Source organism: Crinia signifera, chromosome 2 (assembly GCF_055691185.1).
Source record: "Crinia signifera chromosome 2, ASM5569118v1, whole genome shotgun sequence".
Classification (NCBI taxonomy): Eukaryota; Metazoa; Chordata; class Amphibia; order Anura; family Myobatrachidae; genus Crinia; species Crinia signifera.
Genome location: NC_139218.1, coordinates 27,009,767 through 27,033,562, shown reverse-complemented (window position 1 = coordinate 27,033,562; position 23,796 = coordinate 27,009,767). Strand labels below are relative to the sequence as shown.

At 46.8% G+C, this 23,796-nt stretch overlaps 2 protein-coding genes across 2 annotated transcripts; both read left to right on the top strand.

The window, feature by feature from the left end:
• The first annotated feature begins 4,745 nt into the window (after positions 1 to 4,745).
• LOC146058704 (claudin-8-like) lies at positions 4,746 to 7,909 on the top strand. The gene has a single exon (XM_083170959.1). The coding sequence runs from the start codon at positions 4,947 to 4,949 to the stop codon at positions 5,619 to 5,621; it is 675 nt and encodes a 224-aa protein (XP_083027085.1). The 5' UTR covers positions 4,746 to 4,946; the 3' UTR covers positions 5,622 to 7,909.
• A 4,255-nt stretch (positions 7,910 to 12,164) lies between these two features.
• On the top strand, positions 12,165 to 14,395 carry LOC146058702 (claudin-8-like). Its single transcript, XM_083170958.1, has one exon. The coding sequence runs from the start codon at positions 12,345 to 12,347 to the stop codon at positions 13,017 to 13,019; it is 675 nt and encodes a 224-aa protein (XP_083027084.1). The 5' UTR covers positions 12,165 to 12,344; the 3' UTR covers positions 13,020 to 14,395.
• The last annotated feature ends 9,401 nt before the right edge of the window (positions 14,396 to 23,796 follow it).

Below are 23,796 nucleotides of genomic sequence, written 5' to 3'. Positions count from 1 at the left end.
ATATAATGCAGAGATTACAGCGGTGTGCAGAGGGCCTGATTCAGATCTGTTTGCTAGTCTGCGTATAGGTCAGCCCTGTCTGCCATCCCATGGAACACCCCTTCCACCCGCATCCCCTCGCTAGCATGCGAGGGGATATGTACAAGAACACATCCCTTCGCATGCGTCCGAAGTCGAGAGAAATCATTCGAGGGTCCCTGACATCAAATGATTTTTGTCCCCTTCCTGGCATTGACTTGTCTGTGTTCCCAGGGGAACGCCCAACGGCCCTTATTCTGGTTGACTCGTTTGGATGTGAATTTGCATCCTTGCGAGTCACCCTAACCCCACCTTGCATATGGTTAGCCGGCGCCACCCATTCGCAAGCGGGATTCGTTTGCAAGGCTTGCGAATGGATGTTTTACATGAGCATGCCAGTGGGAACGTCCCCCATATTTCGAAGGTTGCCGACCATCGAATGATGGCGAAGGCGCACGCATATGTAAAGGTGTAGAAATGCAGGGAATTGGGCGGGCAGCTGACATCCGGTTATGTCAGCTTGTCATGGACACATTAGCGTGTGTATGCCCAGTGTTTTTGAATCTGGCCCACAGTGTGTGGCTATAAAGGCTTGGGTCTGGGGTGCTGCAATCACATACAATGGCTTGTGTCGCGCCCCGTGCCCAGCATGGAGCATGACCCAATGTATTTTTACTCTTCGATAACCCATAATTAATGTCCGTATGTTGGGCAACGCGGCGCGTAGAACCATAACACAACACATAATATCAGCAGCAGGTCAAGGTTACATCTGCAGCTATAAACAGAGGACTTTTCCTCATCATCTGTCTTCTGCTGAATAAACTTTCTTGGAATATTATAATTCATAAACGGACAAAGCAACTGCCGCAATCTCCACTGAGCAGATACAGAGATCTTTCCATTCATGAGAACTAAAAAATGAGGTCACAGGTAAATCACCCAGAACTGTACCTGCGCTAGCTGGCACCTCTGTTTACATAATAACCGCTCTCAGTTTTGTGTAAATATATATATTACATGATATCTGTCTTCTTCCTGGCCGCACTCCACACAGCGTAGCAGAGGGGAGTGTTTGGCTATATATTAATCTTATTTTTTACAGATACGTTAACAGATACTGTACATTAACAGGTTCAGTACAAGAAGGTAGGGCTCCTTTCTTGGCACTGGCAAGACCTAAAATTCTCTCCGACTCCAGAGCTGCAGAGTCTCAGTATTGGCCACTTAAACGCCTAGAAGAAGAATGCGTCAGGTAAGTACAGCAAAGGAATCAGCATTCGTATTTGCATTCTAGAATAACAAAAACACACCAATAGCGATGTCAGAATACTTTGAACTGAGCCAATCCCAAGCACAGGGTTTTACTCTTAACAATAGTCGTAAATGTTACATTTAACGCTTGTAAACGTTCCCTGTCTTACAGGTATCGCAGGTTGTGTCTCAGCCAGAAGATTGATGTGTGAAATATGTGGTATGGTGCATTGACAATGGATACTGGGATGCCACATACACAGAAGTCAATGGTAGGAGTCTCATTTAAAAAAGTGTTAAAAAAATGCTTTGGGAGATCCTTATTTCTCTGGTGACCTGGGAAATAGAAGAAACCGAGGCAGATGTATTAAGACTGGTAAAGTGATAAAGTGGTGATAGAGAAGTGATAAAGTGGAAGGTGATGATGCTGCAGCCAATCAACTTATAACTGTCAATTTTCAAACACATCTGATTGGCTGGTGCCTTATCACCTTCCATTTTATTACTTCTTTATTATCACTTTACCAGGCTTAATACATCTACCCCTATGTGCCTAATTCAGAGACAACCACACGCAAAGCTGATGTTCACCTACTTGAGCGATTACAAACTAGAAAACACTGACAGCGCATGCGATACCCTGAGTGTACGCACAAAAGAGCCATTACGATCAGGGCCGTAGGAGGCCTGCTCAAGTTTCTGGAAGTGATGGGGTGAGGCCTAATCATTTTTTAAAGAAGGCCTTGCCTTCTTTAAAAATAAAACTTTAAATAGTATAGTTTATGCACCGTGACTTGTTCCTCAGCCAAGGCAAATCAGGAGGGGGTGTGATTAGTGTGATCACTAAACCAACCCCCCTCCCCCTTCCTTACCCACAGGTAGCCTCCCAGAACCCACCACAGCCCAGCAGATCTGCTGGGCTGAGGAGAGAGACTGCAGTGCCATACCTCCCAACTTCCGACACTTGCCACGACAGAGGTGTGTCTGTGCCCTTGAAAAGGGGCAAGGCAGCTGGAGAAGGGCAGGGCATCTGTTGGGGGGGAGTGTGCTTGTACCCCCATTTTCGTCATTTGGAGGGAAGCTGGACAGCCCTCGGCTCACCTCCCTGCCATCGAAGTGAGAACCTCAATACAAGTGTTGATCGTGCACACAAAAGTGTGCTGAAGGTGGATGGCTATGGTACATGTGATGTGCAAAAAATATGCAAATTCCCTTGCAAAATGTACTTACACGCAATTCTGAATCAGCGCCTGTGATTGGCTGATCATGGGATGACAAAGGTGTACCTGTCTTCCACAGGGATGCACCAATATTTATCTACATTCAGCGTAAAAAAAACCAGCGGTATTGCCAGGTATGAGGAGATTTGTGCGGTATGCGGTCTCTTTGTCGACATGGTCTAGGTCGAAAAATAATGGTCAACAAACCAGGTCAACACCTGTAGATGGTCGACATACCATAGGTCAACATTGACAGAAGGTCAACACAAGCTTAAGCTCGACATGGACATGGTTGACACTCAAAAATGTCAACATGAAACTTTTGAGTGTCGGCACAAGTTTTTCTTGGTGTAGACTGACTTGGTTCATACTTTACTATCCAAGTGGGCATAGAGAGAGAATATAATAGTGTGCCCAGCGCAGCGTGGCACCGCACCCGAAGCAAGGGGGGAAGAGAGACATATGTTGACACAAAAAATGGGAAATACTCATGTTGACTCTTTGAGTGTCAACCATGTCCATGTCGACCTTAGCCATGTCAAACTTTAGTGGTTGACCCAATGTATATCGACTTGATATGTGTTGACCCAAGGACGTATACCGTCCTTGGGTCAACACATCCACCCTGGTTCTGGATTATCTAGTACTGGTTACCTTTGTTGAAGTACAGATGGCACGCACGCAGGAGACACTCCCGTGCCCCGTGGCAACGGAGCTTGCCGCGGGTCCCTGCTGCCTCCCCCGCCGTCGCTGCCGGTCCCCCTCGCCACCGACCCCCCTCCCTAACCCTGCCAATCCACCTGAAGTGGAGACGGGCAGGGACCCGCTGTGCCACCTTCGCCAGACTGGGACGCGCGTGCGTGTGAGACGCACCCGCGTCCCAGTCCCTATCGCCGGCGCTCGCCAGAGAAGGGGATCTGGCGGGCGCCGGCCAAGGATGAGGAAGGCTACATCTGTACCATCTCCAGCAGGTCATATTTATTGAAAAACCGATAAGAGACCAATTTTTCAGGCAGTCCCTTGCAGCCATGGAAGACGGGTGGCATCTCCTGCATCACTCCCACTACCTAGTGAAGTAGGCAGGGTACGGAGATTAACATGGAAATCCCTGCACCAATCAGAGGGTGTGTGTGTGTGTGTCTGTGTGTGTGTAGGAATTGCACCATAAAGCCAGAGTAATGTGCAGCCCAGCCTGGCCCCCTCAGTGGCCCTATGCCCCTCTGGACTTCTCCTGGGAGGAGACTTTTTATGTAGCACTGTAACAAGTATGGCCCCAACCAGTATCTCTCCGGAGGTCCTGTTGGTTCTTACTCAAACTCTGCTTTTAACATACAGATGTGTTCTAACTTCTCACTCACTGATTGTCCATTCGCAATACGATGTGCGAGGCTCGGCACAAATGAGGCACAACAATAGGAAAAGTGTACCATATTTGTGTTTAAATTCTGCACCATAGCCAAGTCATAGACATGGCGAGAATCCTCTCCCAGTGTACTACAGGCGCCAGGCTGCCACTTTATTGGCACAGGAATTGTTTTTACAGTCGCAGATGAAAGGGCACAATAAGTCAGGGCACATCTGTAAATAGTAAGAGTTGAAGACAGAGTATGATGTAGCAAGATTACGTTTTATTAGTTGATGAGACAACTGTAATACTGTACTATTAACATCGCCCTTTTCCTATGTTCAAAGAACATACCGTATTTCCTTTCCGGTTTTATATTGATATGGGCTGGAACCGTGCATTATAACACAGCCACCTCCTTTATACAGTTGGTAGCCTTGTGCTGCAATTACACCTTTGGCGAAACGTCTAATTATAGAACGAGCCTGCGGCCTGGTACACCGTAACTTTTATTATGATTTTTTTTCCCTTGTGCGAATGGATTGTTGTTCTTTAAAAATCTGTCCAATCAGGTCACTGGAATACAAAAGAATGTGGTTTCAGGGGCACGGAGCCCTGTTTCTTAGTGACTGCTTATCGCTTGTCTCCTGTTTCTCTTTTACAGTGCGCTCGCAGCCTTTGGAAGCCATCCATATACTTGAAATACTTGCTGTTTATCGAGGCAGCGGCTGAATTGTCTGTGTGTAGCCTTCCCTGTACCAAACTTGTTTGACCTGTCAGCTGCTATGATGAAGTGCAAGAAAGGAAACTGCTATGAGCGGAGTGGTTACAGTTATTGAAATGAAGAATCCTTTGTTGGTTTAAGCACACCCCTTCGTGCCATCCTGTCATTGGTTGGTAAACTTGTTAGACCAGATAAACAAGTCTACTTGGTGGTATTTCATTTTTAGAAACTGTTCTGCAACACAGGATTCCAGCCAGTCTCTTCTGGATCCTCGGTGGCGACAGGTGGCTGTAGTGTGCACAACAGTTATTCCCAGCAGAGACCTCACTGTGCTCACCTGATACCTGTCCTTCAGCATCTATCACTGCACAGCACGGAAGCTAGAATGGATAAAGGTGCAATGCAGATTGCTGGCTTAGCTCTGGGAGGCATCGGCCTTGTCGGGACCTGTGCCACGACGGGCATGCCTCAGTGGAGGGTGACGGCGTACATCGGCAGCAACATCGTGGTGTTCGAGAACCTCTGGGAAGGCCTGTTTATGAACTGTTTCAGGCAGGCAAACATCAGAATGCAGTGCAAGATGTACGATTCTCTGCTGGCACTTACCCCGGATTTGCAAGCGGGCAGATCGTTGATGTGCGTGGCCATCGCTCTGGCATTCGTGGCCTTCGTTATCGCCATCATTGGGATGAAGTGCACGGTGTGTGCTGGAGACGACGAGAAAGTCAAAGGGCGGATACTGCTGGGAGCAGGAATAATTTTCATCCTAGCCGGCCTCATCGTCTTGATCCCGGTGTCTTGGACGGCAAACCAGATCATCAGGGACTTTTACAACCCCCTTGTCCCCGATTCTCAAAAGCGCGAGCTGGGTGACGCTATTTACATAGGCTGGGCGACGGCGCTCTTTCTGATAGTCGGGGGCCTCATTCTCTGCTGCTTTTTCTCCACCACCGAGAAGAAATACAAATATTCTTTGCCCTCAAAAGCGGCAACAAATGCCCCACGTGACGTAGTTACAAGGAAGACATCAAGTCTGTACTCAAAGAGTCAGTATGTCTAGCAGCTCTTTATACGTGCCTAGTACAAAGTTACGGTCTGTTGTATATCAGCCAATGAATTGCACTGTTCTTGTTTCAAGAGAAAGATTCAGAGCTTTCCAATTGGAGCTTAAAGGATGCAGATCACCCTAACAGCCTTACGTGGAAACACTCAATGCAAAGACAACTGAACCCACGTTTTTCACGTCATTGACATATGGAAGGAGAATGTCGGACGTTCATGTTTCGTTTAAAGGACTTCTCGTCTTCGGGGAAAAACTGGGACTGAAGATGTAGCTGGCAGGCCAGGGAAGCGGCTAATTACTGCAATATATGACTTCATTGGATTTTCCTAATGAATATTTAACTACAGTACTGTAAATAACAGGACTATAAATAAGCCCTGACGATTAGATGCTACAACTGGATAATTAATTACTGTATATATGATATTATTTTGGTGTTAGCGTGTTACTGTGAAAAATGACAGATGAAGGAAAGTTTAAATATCATTTGTACATTTTCTTTATTTCATAGAGCTACTTTTGTATCACGTATCCCATGTACAGCACAAACCCTGCTAGTGAAGGAATACAGTTTGAGTGTATTTTAGAACTTTATGCATGTGTATTACTACTTTCAGGGCAGCCATCATGGGGGAGCTGCAGGGACTCCAGTCCCGGGCTCAGACAGAAAGGGGGCCAAGGACCGGAGTTTATAAAGTATAAGTTGTGATATACAAAGTTCACATTTCCCTGAAGCAATGTAGAGCTTGAATAGTACAGACAGTGTTGCAGACACTGGAGGTCTCACCAGGCGTGCCAGGTGTTCGAGAAAGGGAAGGGGGGGCCCTGCCTATTGTTTAGGTGCTGGGCCCCACAATTTCTGATGGCAGCCTTGACTACTTTCAGTTGGCACAGCACATCAGACAGGTAACATCTGTTTATGCTTGCGTTATGCATTTTAAATGCCTTGTAAATGATTGCCCCATTGAAAAAAAACTTCTTAAATTGGACGGTTTCCTGCATGCCCGGCGATCTCAGATTCACTTCCATCCACCTCATAGTAGTTCATTGCTTGTTATGTAACACCACATGCACAAAAAGTGTACGCTGCAACTGGTACGGTTAGATAGTCCATCCAGGGTGCAGTGGCGGTACTTGTGGCTGGGGAGCCCAGGTGCAAAATTATAATTTGGGCCCCCTTCTCCACCCCAACCCAAGTTCACAATATGCAACACAGCAGGGGGTGGCATGGAGAGGCAGAGGGAGGCAGAGTTTTACAGGGAGAAACAGTGGGTGGCAAGGAGAGGGTGATAGGGCATCAATCATCAGGGGCCCCAGTGCACTGCACATGTTGCACCAATGATAATTCCACCTCATAAGTTGCATGGATCTCTCTGAAGGCCACTTGGATGGTCCATCCAGCATACTATACAGTTAGATGGTCCATTCAGCATGGTATACAGTTAGATGGCCCATCCAGCATACTATACAGTTAGATGGCCTATCCAGCATACTATACAGTTTGATGGTCCATCCAGCATACTATGCAGTTAGATGGCCCATCCAGCATACTATACAGTTAGATGGCCCATCCAGCATACTATACAGTTAGATGGCCCATCCAGCATACTATACAGTTAGATGGCCCATCCAGCATACTATACAGTTAGATGGTCCATCCAGCATACTAGTTAATTGGCCCATCCAGTATACTATACAGATAGATGGCCCATCCAGCATACTATAAGGTGCAAAGGTCTCTCTGTAGGCCAATGAAAACTGAGCATACAAACTGGTGCATTATGCAAAAGTGTCAGCCCCCAAACATTCCTTCATTAAGTTTTTTCATTTTTTTCCCCTAAAAAATTGCTTAGTTAGGTATAATGCATGGCGTAATAACATATATGCCTACGCGACCAGAATGGCCAAATAGCTTCCGAAAATCAGGTTGTCCGAGGAAAGTGGGCATACTTTCCAGTGGCTGGCTGTTGGCACAAGTTAACTGCCCACTTACTGAGTGAGAAGGGTAGTCCCAGAGGATGATGATGCATTTTTGCGCTGAAACGCGCCAAGTCAAAGCCAAAAGCTTTTGTAGAGATTTCTGTATAGATAAGCACAATACCATGATACGGAACCCTTATAAGATGATACAGTCCATTATACATAACGTTAGCCATAATAATATAACTACAGCAGTGATACGCTTTTATATTAGACATGTGGATTTGTGTGCTTTGAGAAAGGTGTGTGCACTGTAAATATAGACTTGAATGTCTAAGGCGAATCGAAAATTAGTTTTTATGAAAAACGATTTACAATGACATTTTTTTTTTAATAATGACATTTTATATCATTTTGTTATTTTATTTTTAGAGCTTGCCTCAATAAATTGTTTGGTTATGAATTTTACAATTGATTATTGAAGGTTCCGCTACTAATTATGTTTCCTGCCTGCTGGAGGCTGGGCAGCCGAGAGGTATGCCGGGCCCCGGTAAAATTTGAGGGCATGGCCCAATTTTGGGAGGCGTGGCCCTCCTGTGATTAGGTCATGCCCCCAAAATGTTTAAGGTGGGTGGGAAAAAAACACTCTAAAGTCATCCCTCAAACCCCCCACCTCAGCAGCAGCAGCAGCAGCAACACACACCTACAGCATGTGCTGTGCTGACAGCAGGCTCAGCATGAGCTCTCACGCCATCAGTGAGACGCTAATGCTGAGCCTGCTGTCAGCACAGATCGGACCAGGGCCCCCGCCGGGCCCCTCCAGCAAGCCTGGGCCCGGTAATTAGTAACGGCCCCCTTCCCCCACACTCTTGGCGGCCCTGGCTGGAGGCAGCTAGCAAGCGACTTTCCTAAGGGATAGTGGGATTCATTTGAAATGGACCAACCAAGCTACCAAAGAGGTCCACTGAAATACAATATACATTATTCCCCAATAAAAGTAGCAACGATTGAGTACATTTAATTTACAGCAACCTGTGAAAAATAGCGGCAATATTCCTTTAACCTTAGTGTATAGTTTCTCACACTCCGTCATTACAATACAGTACAGGTTTTCAGGATATCCATACTTAATTAGTACTTCAGTCAAATTGGTTTTGGTCTCAAGCATTGACTCCTGAATTGTAATGGCGGAGTTTGTTAATCTCTGCCTTAGGGCTTTTGCCTTAGGGCTTTTGTAATTGAATTGATCCCCTGAGCTATCCAATTAGTTGTAGATTTTTTTACCCGGTACCTATGTATTAGCAGGGTGCCCATTAAGTAGTTTGTGTAGTGGTGTATTGAGAATACCAATACACCACTATGCTGGCTACGTAAACTATGTAATTTACGTAACTGGAGCTGTGCTAATATATAATGGATCATATCCCCACTATCCACGTCATACACCCATTATCCACGTGGGCGCGGAGTTAATTTTATAAAGTGTGGCGAGCGCAGCGAGTGCAGCAAGCCCCACAAGGGGACACGGATACGACTGCGCTCGCCACACTTCGGGCTCAGTGGCTCGCTGCGCTTGCCACACTTTATAAAATTAGCTCCAAGCCCATGTGGATACTGGGGGTATGATGTGGATAGTGGGGATATGATTGTGTTAGTGGGTGTTGTATGTGTGTGTAGTGTGTGTGTGTGGAGTGCATTATACTTACCCTCAACGATGTCCCCGGCGCCTCCGGCAATCGGCTCCCCGCACTTGCGTCCTCCATGACAGTCCCGGTGGCAACAATGTACGCAATTAGAATAGTGCCGCTAGGGTAGCAGGTAAACCATGCGATGCTCCCCCAGTGAGAGTACACTGAAATACGTACATTGCTGCCGCCCAGCCAGGACACATCTCCCCCCGCCTGTTGCTGTCCGCCACCTGCTAGCGGTATCCCCCTCTGCCCAGCTGCCGCTCAAGTTCTGCCACCCACCCTTCAGCCTGCTGAGGCTGCCGGTGAAGCCCCGCCGCCCGCCCTAAGTGCAGGCACATATTAGCAGGGCGCCCGGCTAGGCTACGCTGACAATGTAGCCTAAGGTGCGTTGCCAGCGTAGCGTAGCCGGGCGCCCTGCTAATACATAAGTACATTTTTCACCTGCAGGAGAAACAAAACTCAAGATCATTGACCCGTTTTCATGACCTCAGTTGTGAAAATATATGGGTCCGGGAATTTCTTCAGGGTCTTATGTTTTTTTTCACCAGAAAATGAGTAATTTTTTTTATAAAAACAAACACTATTCAGGAGCAATTGAATACCCCCTTAGTGTGTTCCCTGCCATGTTGCAATATGTACGGTGCTGTACTGAATTTCACATTTGGCCTGCTGTGTCCTTATTTTCTTCATTAGGATATATTTACTAAAGCTTCTAAAAATGGAAAGAGGTGATGTTGCCATAGCAACCAATCAGACAGGGGGACATTTACTAAGATGGAAGTTGTATTTCACATGGGATGTTGCTATTGGCAACCATTCAGATCCTTTCCATTATCTTCTAAAGGGTGCTAAATAAATAAGTAGATTCTGGTTGGTTTCCCATAGCAACATCCTACGTGAGATGCGATTCGATTTTCAATTGTACAAGCACCCTAATGGGCGCTTATAATGTTAAATGCACCCCTATTGTCAACGCCACCCCCACTATCAACGCCAACCCGGAGCGTGGCGAGCGCAGCAAGGGGACACGGATTACTTTACAGGTATTACGCGGCCGCTCGCCGCGCTTCGGGCTCGTATTCCGCGGCCGCTCGCCACGCTTCGGGCTCGGTGGCTCACTGTGCTCGCCACACTATCTAAAGTCACCTCCACGCCGACGTGGATAGTGGGGGTATGAAAAGGTCGGATGACGCGTAATGCCGCCCCTCGCGGGCTCGCTGCGCTCTCCACACTTCGGACGTATACCGTCCTTGGGTCAACACATCCACCCTGGTTCTGGATTATATAGTACTGGTTAGCTTTATTGAAGTACAGATGGCACGCACGCAGGAGACACTCCCGTGCCCCGTGGCAACGGAGCTTGCCGCGGGTCCCTGCTGCCTCCCCCGCCGTCGCTGCCGGTCCCCCTCGCCACCGACCCCCCTCCCTAACCCTGCCAATCTCCCTGAAGTGGAGACGGGCAGGGACCCGCTGTGCCACCTTCGCCAGACTGGGACGCGCGTGCGTGTGAGACGCACCCACGTCCCAGTCCCTATCGCCGGCGCTCGCCAGAGAAGGGGATCTGGCGGGCGCCGGCCAAGGATGAGGAAGGCTACATCTGTACCATCTCCAGCAGGTCATATTTATTGAAAAACCGATAAGAGACCAATTTTTCAGGCAGTCCCTTGCAGCCATGGAAGACGGGTGGCATCTCCTGCATCACTCCCACTACCTAGTGAAGTAGGCAGGGTACGGAGATTAACATGGAAATCCCTGCACCAATCAGAGGGTGTGTGTGTGTGTGTGTGTGTGTGTCTGTGTGTGTGTAGGAATTGCACCATAAAGCCAGAGTAATGTGCAGCCCAGCCTGGCCCCCTCAGTGGCCCTATGCCCCTCTGGACTTCTCCTGGGAGGAGACTTTTTATGTAGCACTGTAACAAGTATGGCCCCAACCAGTATCTCTCCGGAGGTCCTGTTGGTTCTTACTCAAACTCTGCTTTTAACATACAGATGTGTTCTAACTTCTCACTCACTGATTGTCCATTCGCAATACGATGTGCGAGGCTCGGCACAAATGAGGCACAACAATAGGAAAAGTGTACCATATTTGTGTTTAAATTCTGCACCATAGCCAAGTCATAGACACGGCGAGAATCCTCTCCCAGTGTACTACAGGCGCCAGGCTGCCACTTTATTGGCACAGGAATTGTTTTTACAGTCGCAGATGAAAGGGCACAATAAGTCAGGGCACATCTGTAAATAGTAATAGTTGAAGACAGAGTATGATGTAGCAAGATTACGTTTTATTAGTTGGATGAGACAACTGTAATACTGTACTATTAACATCGCCCTTTTCCTATGTTCAAAGAACATACCGTATTTCCTTTCCGGTTTTATATTGATATGGGCTGGAACCGTGCATTATAACACAGCCACCTCCTTTATACAGTTGGTAGCCTTGTGCTGCAATTACACCTTTGGCGAAACGTCTAATTATAGAACGAGCCTGCGGCCTGGTACACCGTAACTTTTATTATGATTTTTTTTCCCTTGTGCGAATGGATTGTTGTTCTTTAAAAATCCGTCCAATCAGGTCACTGGAATACAAAAGAATGTGGTTTCAGGGGCACGGAGCCCTGTTTCTTAGTGACTGCTTATCGCTTGTCTCCTGTTTCTCTTTTACAGTGCGCTCGAAGCCTTTGGAAGCCATCCATATACTTGAAATACTTGCTGTTTATCGAGGCAGCGGCTGAATTGTCTGTGTGTAGCCTTCCCTGTACCAAACTTGTTTGACCTGTCAGCTGCTATGATGAAGTGCAAGAAAGGAAACTGCTATGAGCGGAGAGGTTACAGTTATTGAAATGAAGAATCCTTTGTTGGTTCAAGCACACCCCTTCGTGCCATCCTGTCATTGGTTGGTAAACTTGTTAGACCAGATAAACAAGTCTACTTGGTGGTATTTCATTTTTAGAAACTGTTCTGCAACACAGGATTCCAGCCAGTCTCTTCTGGATCCTCGGTGGCGACAGGTGGCTGTAGTGTGCACAACAGTTATTCCCAGCAGAGACCTCACTGTGCTCACCTGATACCTGTCCTTCAGCATCTATCACTGCACAGCACGAAAGCTAGAATGGATAAAGGTGCAATGCAGATTGCCGGCTTAGCTCTGGGAGGCATCGGCCTTGTCGGGACCTGTGCCACGACGGGCATGCCTCAGTGGAGGGTGACAGCGTACATCGGCAGCAACATCGTGGTGTTCGAGAACCTCTGGGAAGGCCTGTTTATGAACTGTTTCAGGCAGGCAAACATCAGAATGCAGTGCAAGATGTACGATTCTCTGCTGGCACTTACCCCGGATTTGCAAGCGGGCAGATCGTTGATGTGCGTGGCCATCGCTCTGGCATTCGTGGCCTTCGTTATCGCCATCATTGGGATGAAGTGCACGGTGTGTGCTGGAGACGACGAGAAAGTCAAAGGGCGGATACTGCTGGGGGCAGGAATAATTTTCATCCTAGCCGGCCTCATCGTCTTGATCCCGGTGTCTTGGACGGCAAACCAGATCATCAGGGACTTTTACAACCCCCTTGTCCCCGATTCTCAAAAGCGCGAGCTGGGTGACGCTATTTACATAGGCTGGGCGACGGCGCTCTTTCTGATAGTCGGGGGCCTCATTCTCTGCTGCTTTTTCTCCACCACCGAGAAGAAATACAAATATTCTTTGCCCTCAAAAGCGGCAACAAATGCCCCACGTGACGTAGTTACAAGGAAGACATCAAGTCTGTACTCAAAGAGTCAGTATGTCTAGCAGCTCTTTATACGTGCCTAGTACAAAGTTACGGTCTGTTGTATATCAGCCAATGAATTGCACTGTTCTTGTTTCAAGAGAAAGATTCAGAGCTTTCCAATTGGAGCTTAAAGGATGCAGATCACCCTAACAGCCTTACGTGGAAACACTCAATGCAAAGACAACTGAACCCACGTTTTTCACGTCATTGACATATGGAAGGAGAATGTCGGACGTTCACGTTTCGTTTAAAGGACTTCTCGTCTTCGGGGAAAAACTGGGACTGAAGATGTAGCTGGCAGGCCAGGGAAGCGGCTAATTACTGCAATATATGACTTCATTGGATTTTCCTAATGAATATTTAACTACAGTACTGTAAATAACAGGACTATAAATAAGCCCTGACGATTAGATGCTACAACTGGATAATTAATTACTGTATATATGATATTATTTTGGTGTTAGCGTGTTACTGTGAAAAATGACAGATGAAGGAAAGTTTAAATATCATTTGTACATTTTCTTTATTTCATAGAGCTACTTTTGTATCACGTATCCCACGTACAGCACAAACCCTGCTAGTGAAGGAATACAGTTTGAGTGTATTTTAGAACTTTATGCATGTGTATTACTACTTTCAGGGCAGCCATCATGGGGGAGCTGCAGGGACTCCAGTCCCGGGCTCAGACAGAAAGGGGGCCAAGGACCGGAGTTTATAAAGTATAAGTTGTGATATACAAAGTTCACATTTCCCTGAAGCAATGTAGAGCTTGAATAGTACAGACAGTGTTGCAGACACTGGAGGTCTCACCAGGCGTGCCAGGTGTTCGAGAAAGGGAAGGGGGGGCCCTGCCTATTGTTTAGGTGCTGGGCCCCACAATTTCTGATGGCAGCCTTGACTACTTTCAGTTGGCACAGCACATCAGACAGGTAACATCTGTTTATGCTTGCGTTATGCATTTTAAATGCCTTGTAAATGATTGCCCCATTGAAAAAAAACTTCTTAAATTGGACGGTTTCCTGCATGCCCGGCGATCTCAGATTCACTTCCATCCACCTCATAGTAGTTCATTGCTTGTTATGTAACACCACATGCACAAAAAGTGTACGCTGCAACTGGTACGGTTAGATAGTCCATCCAGGGTGCAGTGGCGGTACTTGTGGCTGGGGAGCCCAGGTGCAAAATTATAATTTGGGCCCCCTTCTCCACCCCAACCCAAGTTCACAATATGCAACACAGCAGGGGGTGGCATGGAGAGGCAGAGGGAGGCAGAGTTTTACAGGGAGAAACAGTGGGTGGCAAGGAGAGGGTGATAGGGCATCAATCATCAGGGGCCCCAGTGCACTGCACATGTTGCACCAATGATAATTCCACCTCATTAGTTGCATGGATCTCTCTGAAGGCCACTTGGATGGTCCATCCAGCATACTATACAGTTAGATGGTCCATTTAGCATGGTATACAGTTAGATGGTCCATTCAGCATACTATACAGTTAGATGGCCCATCCAGCATACTATACAGTTAGATGGCCTATCCAGCATACTATACAGTTTGATGGTCCATCCAGCATACTATGCAGTTAGATGGCCCATCCAGCATACTATACAGTTATATGGCCCATCCAGCATACTATACAGTTAGATGGCCCATCCAGCATACTATACAGTTAGATGGTCCATTCAGCATGGTATACAGTTAGATGGTCCATTCAGCATACTATACAGTTAGATGGCCCATCCAGCATACTATACAGTTAGATGGCCTATCCAGCATACTATACAGTTTGATGGTCCATCCAGCATACTATGCAGTTAGATGGCCCATCCAGCATACTATACAGTTAGATGGCCCATCCAGCATACTATACAGTTAGATGGCCCATCCAGCATACTAGTTAAATGGCCCATCCAGTATACTATACAGATAGATGGCCCATCCAGCATACTATAAGGTGCAAAGGTCTCTCTGTAGGCCAATGAAAACTGAGCATACAAACTGGTGCATTATGCAAAAGTGTCAGCCCCCAAACACTCCTTCATTAAGCGTTTTCATTTTTTTCCCCTAAAAAATTGCTTAGTTAAGTATAATGCATGGCGTAATAACATATATGCCTGCGCGACCAGAATGGCCAAATAGCTTCCGAAAATCAGGTTGTCCGAGGAAAGTGGGCATACTTTCCAGTGGCTGGCTGTTGGCACAAGTTAACTGCCCACTTACTGGGTGAGAAGGGTAGTCCCAGAGGATGATGATGCATTTTTGCGCTGAAACGCCAAGTCAAAGCCAAAAGCTTTTGTAGAGATTTCTGTATAGATAAGCACAATACCATGATACGGAACCCTTATAAGATGATACAGTCCTGTATACATAACGTTAGCCATAATAATATAACTACAGCAGTGATACGCTTTTATATTAGACATGTGGATTTGTGTGCTTTGAGAAAGGTGTGTGCACTGTAAATATAGACTTGAATGTCTAAGGCGAATCGAAAATTAGTTTTTATGAAAAACGATTTACAATGACATTTTTTTTTAATAATGACATTTTATATCATTTTGTTATTTTATTTTTAGAGCTTGCCTCAATAAATTGTTTGGTTATGAATTTTACAATTGATTATTGAAGGTTCCGCTACTAATTATGTTTCCTGCCTGCTGGAGGCTGGGCAGCCGAGAGGTATGCCGGGCCCCGGTAAAATTTGAGGGCATGGCCCAATTTTGGAAGGCGTGGCCCTCCTGTGATTAGGTCATGCCCCCAAAATGTTTAAGGTGGGTGGGAAAAAAAAACACTCTAAAGTCATCCCTCAAACCCCCCACCTCAGCAGCAGCAGCAGCAGCAGCACACACCTACAGCATGTGCTGTGCTGACAGCAGGCTCAGCATGAGCTCTCACGCCATCAGTGAAACGCTAATGCTGAGCCTGCTGTCAGCACAGATCGGACCAGGGCCCCCGCCGGGCCCCTCCAGCAAGCCTGGGCCCGGGTAATTAGTAACCGCCCCCCCCCCCCCCCCCACACACACACACACTCTTGGCGGCCCTGGCTGGAGGCAGCTAGCAAGCGACTTTCCTAAGGGATAGTGGGATTCATTTGAAATGGACCAACCAAGCTACCAAAAAGGTCCACTGAAATACAATATACATTATTCCCCAATAAAAGTAGCAACGATTGAGTACATTTAATTTACAGCAACCTGTGAAAAATAGCGGCAATATTCCTTTAACCTTAGTGTATAGTTTCTCACACTCCGTCATTACAATACAGTACAGGTTTTCAGGATATCCATACTTAATTAGTACTTCAGTCAAATTGGTTTTGGACTCAAGCATTGGCTCCTGAATTGTAATGGCGGAGTTTGTTCATCTCTGCCTTAGGGCGTTTGCCTTAGGGCTTTTGTAATTGAATTGATCCCCTGAGCTATCCAATTAGTTGTGGATTTTTTTAACCGGTACTTATGTATTAGCAGGGTGCCCATTACGTAGTTTGTGTTTTGAGAATACCAATACACCACTATGCTGTCTACGTAAACTACGTAATTTACATAACTGGAGCTGTGCTAATACATAATGGTTCATATCCCCACTATCCACGTCATACACCCATTATCCACATGGGCGTGGAGTTAATTCTATAAAGAGTGGCGAGGGGACACGGATACGACTGCGCTCGCCACGCTTCGGGCTCGGTGGCTCTCTGCGCTTGCCACACTTTATAAAATTAGCTCCAAGCCCATGTGGACAATGGGGGTATGATGTGGATAATGGGGATATGATTGTGTTAGTGGGTGTTGTGTGTGTGTAGTGTGTATGTGTGGAGTGCATTATACTTACCCTCAACGATGTCCCCGGCGAATCCGGCACTCGGCTCCTCGCACTTGCGTCCTCCATGACAGTCCCGGCGGCAACAATGTACGCAATTAGCGTAGTTTTGCTGGGGTTGCAGGGAAACCATGTGATGCTCCCCCAGTGTCAGTACACTGAAATACGTACATTGCTGCCGCCAGCCAGGACACGTCTCCCCCCGCCGGATGTTGCTGTCTGCCACCTGCTAGCGGTATCTCCCCCTCCGCTCAAGCCCTGCCGCCCGCCCTTCAGCCCGCTGAGGCTGCCAGTGAAGTCCCGCCGCTCCTAAGTAAGTGTGTAGGCACAGGCACATATTAGCAGGGCGCCCGGCTAGGCTACACTGACAATGTAGCCTAAGGTACGTTGCCAGCGTAGCATAGCCGGGCACCCTGCTAATACATAAGTACCTTTTTCACCTGCAGAAGAAACAAAACTTAAGATCAATGACCCATTTTCATGACCTCAGTAGGTCGGGAATTTCTTCATATGTTTTTTTTCACCAGAAAATGAGTAATTTTTTTTATAAAAACAAACACTATTCAGGAGCAATTGAATACCACCTTAGTGTGTTCCCTGTCATGTTGCAATATGTACGGAGCTGTACTGAATTTCACATTTGGGGCGAGAGGTTTTAAAATACATCGCCGCCCTTCGCGCCCCCGCCCCCCCGCCGCGATGCCAGCACATATGTACTAACATATGCGGCTGGCATCGTGGTGCGGTGACGGAGCCCCCTGCGATACATGTACTCTGGTGTGCGGGGGGTCTCCGTCACCTCCCTGCTGCCTGGCACTCCCCTCACGCCGGGGACAGTTAAGCAGGCTGTCCCCAGCGCCTCCTCCTCCCCCTGCAGCCGGAAGGATGTCCGGCTGCTTCACTAGGGGGAGGAGGGGTTTACCTTCCGGGGTCGGCGGCGGCGGGCAGCGAAAAGAAGCCCATAGGCTTCTATAGGGTATACCCTTCAATGCGGTATCATTTTTGATACATTGGAAAATGCGGTAAAACCGGGGTTTCACCGCATTTTCCGTTTGATACATCTCGCCCTTGGCCTGCTGTGTCCTTATTTTCTTCATTAGGATATATTTACTAAAGCTTCTAAAAATGGAAAGAGGTGATGTTGCCATAGCAACCAATCAGATGGGGGGACATTTACTAAGATGGAAGTTGTATTTCACATGGGATGTTGCTATGGGCAACCAATCAGATCCTTTCTATTATCTTCTAGAGCAGAGGTTCTCAAACTGTGGGTCCTGACCCCAAAGTGGGACACGGATTACTTTACATGTATTCCGTGTCCTCTCGTGGGGCTCGTATTCTGCGTCCGCTCGCCACACTATCTAAAATCAACTCCACGCCGACGTGGATAGTGGGGGTATGAAAAGGTCGGATGACGCGTAATGCCGCCCCTCGCGGGCTCGCCACGCTTTGGGTTGGCATTGATAGTGTGGGTGGCGTTGACAATGGGGGTGCATTTAACATTGTAAGCACTCATCAGGGTGCTTGTACAATTAAAAATCGCATGCCATTTGCTGGCATGCGATGCTATGCGATATTTCATTGTACAAGCACTCCTGGTAATTTAACGGGAAGATCGCATTGCACACCACTAAGTACGGTATGCGATGGGCGCCATGCTAGGAAAAAAGTACCCGCCCATCTTTTCCCCATTCTGTCTATTATTTTCTAGGATGTGGTAGAAAAATGATCACAGAAACTGTACATTTCGTAAATTTACCTCGGACTGTGAAAGATTACAGCTAAATGATGTCACCTGTAGGTCAGCATCTTCTGAGCAGTAAAGGTGCCCATACACGTTACAATTATTGCATACAATATCGCATCTCATCGATTTTCGGTTTTGCGATGAGAAGAGATCTAGTACAAAAAGTATGTGCTGCACATACTTTTTGTAGTAGATCTCATCTCATCGCAAAACCGAGATGCGATGAGATGTGATATTGTATACAATATTGTATGCAACAATTGTAACGTGTATGGGCACCTTAAAAGTTACTAATTGCCAGGTTTAATTAATAGAACAGTATAACTCACATTAACCAATCAGATGTTAATTATCAGATCGTACTATGGTGATGAAACCTGATATTTGGTTGCTATGGGTTACAGGACTCTATTGTTCTGTGCAGCGTATTAATAAATAACTCCCATAGGATAAAATCACACTGGAGATGAAAGCATTTCTCTACAGATTTCTGCCACCTTTGTCTCGATATAATGATATTTCGGTACATCGCCAGATCCCCTGCGCTGGCGGATGCCAGCAGAGAGAGGATCATGCGAGCGCCGGCAGAGAGGCGCTCCAATGTCTCAGTAATTATTGCAGCAGGGTACGGCAACCCTGCCGATGTCCGCTTTAGGGAGACGGGGTTAGGGGGTTTGGTAGCACGTGCGTCTCGTGCACAAAGGGGGTTATGCGGGCGCAAGTGCGTCTTATACACAATAAAGGAGGCATTTGCCAGTGCTCCATGTTACATACTGGCACAAATGCCTCTTCTTGAAACCCGCACTATCCACGCCAGCCCGAAGCATGGCGAGCACAGCCAGCCCCACGTGGGGATGCGATAAGCGTCCCCCCGACCTGTTCATATCCCCACTATCCACGTCGGCGTGGAGTTGATTTATAAAGTGTGGCGAGTGCGGCGAGCCACTGAGCCCGAAGTATGGAGAGCGTAGCGAGCCCTGCGAGGAAATGCGGAATACATGTGAAGTAATTTGCGTCCCCTCGCGGGGCTAGCTGCGCTCTCCATGCTTCGGGCTTGGTGGCTCGCTGTGCTCGCCTCACTTTATAAAATCAACGTGTATAGTGGGGGTATGAACAGGGCTGTTCTCGCCATGCTTCGGGCTGCCATGGATAGTGAGGGTGTTTAACCCCTTCCCGACGAGGCCTTTTTTGTTCATTTTTTTTTTTTTCCTCCTTGCGTTCAAATAAGCGTAACTTTTTAAATTTTCCGGCTATATAGACACATGAGAGCTTTTTTTTTGCGGGACAAGTTGTACTTTTTAATGGTACCATTTACTATACCGTATAATATTCTGGGGAATCAGGAAATAATTCAATGTGGGGTAAAAAAAAAAAAAAACGCCATTCCACAATTTTGCGCTGGTTACGGTTTTTTTGGAGTTCATAGTTCGTTTAAAATGATGGGTTATCTTTATTCTATGGGTCGTTACGATTCTGGTGATACCAAACTTATATAGTTTTCGTTACGTTTTAGCACTAAAAAAAAAATAGAAAATTTTACGGTTTTTCTAATTTGCGTCGCGTCGCCATGTTCTGCGGCTTATAACTTTTTTATTTTTCCACCTACGGACCTGGGTGAGGGCTCATTTTTTGCGGGCTGAAGTGTACTTTTTAATTAATACCATTATGGGATATGTGCGACTTTCTGATCTCTTTTAGTTACATTTTTTTGGGTAGGCGATGCGACCAAAAAACGTAGTTTTGGCGTTGGGAATTATTTTCCGTTTACGCCTTTAACCGTGCGGGATAACTAATGTTATATTTTAATAGATCGGACTTTTAGGAACGCGGCGATACCAAATATGTGTATTTTTTTATTTTTTATTTATTTTTATTTGTGAAATGGGGAAAGGGGGGTGATTTGAACTTTTAATATTTTTTTTTTTTACTTTTACTACAAGGCCCCCTAGTGTACTTGACCACTAGGGGGCGCGATCGCCTGTACTAGGTTCAGCCATAGAGCTCTATGGCTGAACATAGTGATTTTCAGCACTTCCTATTACATCCTGCCTCAGGCAGGATGTAATAGGTATGCTGACATGGCCAGCACAGGGGTCTACATTAGACCCCTGGCTGCCATGGCAACCGATCGGCACCCTCCGATCTCGCCGCGGGGGGCCCCGATCGCCCGCTTTGCCCGCGGTGCTTAAAGGGTTAAACGGCCACGATCGGCGAACTCGCCGCTCGTGGCCGTGAGAGCAGGTACCTGGCTGTAATATACAGCCATTACCTGCTCTCTTTCAAGCCAGCTCACTCCGTGAGCTGGCTTGATTCCCCCGCAACCGACACATGACGTATATATACGTCATGTGTCGGGAAGGGGTTAAGGAACACATTCACACCTGCCATATCATACATCTGAGACAGTAATGACAACATGTGTTAACTGGTAACTGGATTTTAGTTAATAATAAAGAAGAAAAAAGCAACTTACAATAATATCAAATTATCAAGACCAAAGAAAATAATTAAAAAGTTATTCTTATTCTGCATTCACAGAAACTGCAGCTGAAGTTGATGCAGTTGTGTCTGCATCTTTGTCGTCTGCTTTGTCAGCCTTTGAGAGCAGAAATAGGGCATAAAGAACAGCGTTAGAAATAATGCAGTCACTTCACCTCTGACTGCGTAACGCTGACTGACTATGCTGGCCGCGGGAACACTACGCTGAATCTGACAGGGACGCTGACTACGCTGGCCGCGGGAACACTACGCTGAATCTGACAGGGACGCTGACTACGCTCAACAAATACCATGGTTGTGTACCTGTCCCTCTCCTTCAGGGAGAAAATGCTCTGTTCTTGGACTCCCCTGGTAATGTATGATTGCCAGCACCTGTGGTGACACACCTTTCTTATCAGTTACCTAGCTCCCCACAGGTGCTGGCAATCATACATTATCCATACCTCCCAGCATGCCACTCTCCAGGAGGACACAATGCCCTGTTCCTGGACTTCCCTGGTAATGTAGGATGGCTATCACCTGTGGTAACGCCATTCTTATCAATTACCTAGCTCCCCACAGGTGCTGGCAATCATACATTACCAGGGAAGGCCAGGAACAGAGCATTTTCTCACTGAAAAAGAGAGGGCGGGATGTTGTAACATCCGCGCCCATTATCGCCGGGCATCTCATTATTAATAACGGCATATGCTGTAACATATGCGGTTATTAACGCAAGGGACAGCTCTTGCGATAAGAGCTGTCCCTTGCGATGCGGTGCTGGCACTGCCCAGAGTGACTGCGCCGGCCGCAGGGCATGCTGGGAGCGATCTGTGACGGATCCCTCAAACAGCGCTGCGGTAAGAAGCCCATAGGCTTCTGCTGGTGATTCCCTCCGCAGAGCTGCCACTGCGGAGAAGCCATACAGCATATAGAAATGAGGTAAAAACCCTGATAACTGCTTTAGAGAATCTCCCCCAGAGTCTGGTAGGCAACCCTGCAATATACTTCATTACATCAATTGGTTCACATCCAATGTCTTTATTGAAAGAGATTTAATGAATTAGTGGCCATCTTCAAATACTAATTAGCCTTTGTAAAGCATATGGGGTTTGTTTTAAAATCACACAACTGGTCCAACGAATCTGTCATGTTCTATGTAACCTTTGTTCCCTGAAACTCCCAGACTCTGTGATACTCTGTAATACAGTAGCAGCAGGAATGATCTGGTTAGTCTCTGCTAATTGCAGTAGGGCTGCGGAACTGGATGTGGGAAATTCCAGATACGTAACCTCAGGAGAATAACCAACACTAAAGACCAGGGCTGGGCAATTGTGGCCCTCCAGATGTTGATGAACTACACATCCCAGGATGTTTTGCGTTAGTATTGCTATGTGGCCATGTTGAAACTGATGCAAGGCATGCTGGGATGTGTAGTTCATCAACATCTGGAGAGCCGCAATTGCTCAGCCCTGCTATAGACCATACCTAACAACATGACCCTCCCCAGGAGGGACCGAATGCTCTATTTCTGGACTTTCCTCTTAATTAATGATGCCCATCACCTGTTTTAAACAGGTTAATTGAAAAGAAACGTGTTTCAACAGAGGTGATGGTAATCATAAATTAAGAGGGAAGTCTAGAAACAGAGCATTGTGTCCCTCCTGGAGAGGGTCATGTTGGAAGGTATGCTATCGACGCAGAACTGCAGATAGAGGGGTCAGTCCAATTCAACGACAGCACCTCAGTTCGCACCCATAGGGGGCTGAAACTTTGGGGCTCGTCTTTATGCAAAAATGAGAATTTCACTCACATTTTTTAAATATTTGATGGATTTCATTTGATAATTGCGCAGGGAAACTAATGCACTTTCCAGACATATCTTGTAGGGGGGAGTGTAAAAAACCTTGTTGAGAGATAAAGTGTAGAGAGCTAAAGTACCAAACAATCAGCTACTGTCAGGCACGTTCTGTCAGAGAGCTTCAGCTTTTTACTCCAAAATCTATTACTGGGACTTGTTCTTTTACCTTATTCTGGTTGATTCGTTCATGCACATGTTCTCACGCATCCGTACACAGAGCGACCATTCGCAGTCATGCGTACCGACACCCACACCGCACGTGAACGTGACGCTTTGCAACGATACACAAAGGGGAGTACACTCCAGCCAACTTGCGTGTACCTAGGGACATACACGTGAACGCAGGGTCTTGCACTGTGCATACGTGCGACGTGCACACAAGCACAGTGTTCTATTTGTGACCAGATCTGTAAGCTTTAGCTACCCATACATCTACAGATCGATTGTCAGATCTGGCTGGTTGGAACAAAATCCTGGTAATGGATGAGAGCAAATGACAGTTGACCATTTGCTTTGAAATGCTGGAAAACTGCCAAACTGCCATTCAGATACTACCAGGTTTTTGTTCCAACCAGTCCAATCTGACAATCGATCTGTAGATGTATAGCCAGCTATACACACGCACTCAACCCATTTAAACCTGCTCAACAAATACCATGGTTGCCTACCTGACCCTCTCCTTCAGAGGGAGATTCTCTAAGAATCTCCGCCCCCCTTCGCATTTATAATTATTGCATATGTTGTAACATATGCGATAATTATAGCAAAGGACAGCTCTTGCGTTAAGAGCTGTCCTTTGCGGTGAGAGTCGCCGGGTCCCAGCAGGTCCTGGCGGCTCCCCCCTCCCTCACACACCCGGCGCTGCTGCGCCAGGCTCTCCTCCCTGCACCAGG

What these genes read in the sequence shown, in the direction of transcription:
- LOC146058704 (XM_083170959.1), top strand. Translation starts at nt 4,947, where the DNA reads ATGGATAAAGGTGCAATGCAGATTGCTGGCTTAGCTCTGGGAGGCATC.
- LOC146058702 (XM_083170958.1), top strand. Translation starts at nt 12,345, where the DNA reads ATGGATAAAGGTGCAATGCAGATTGCCGGCTTAGCTCTGGGAGGCATC.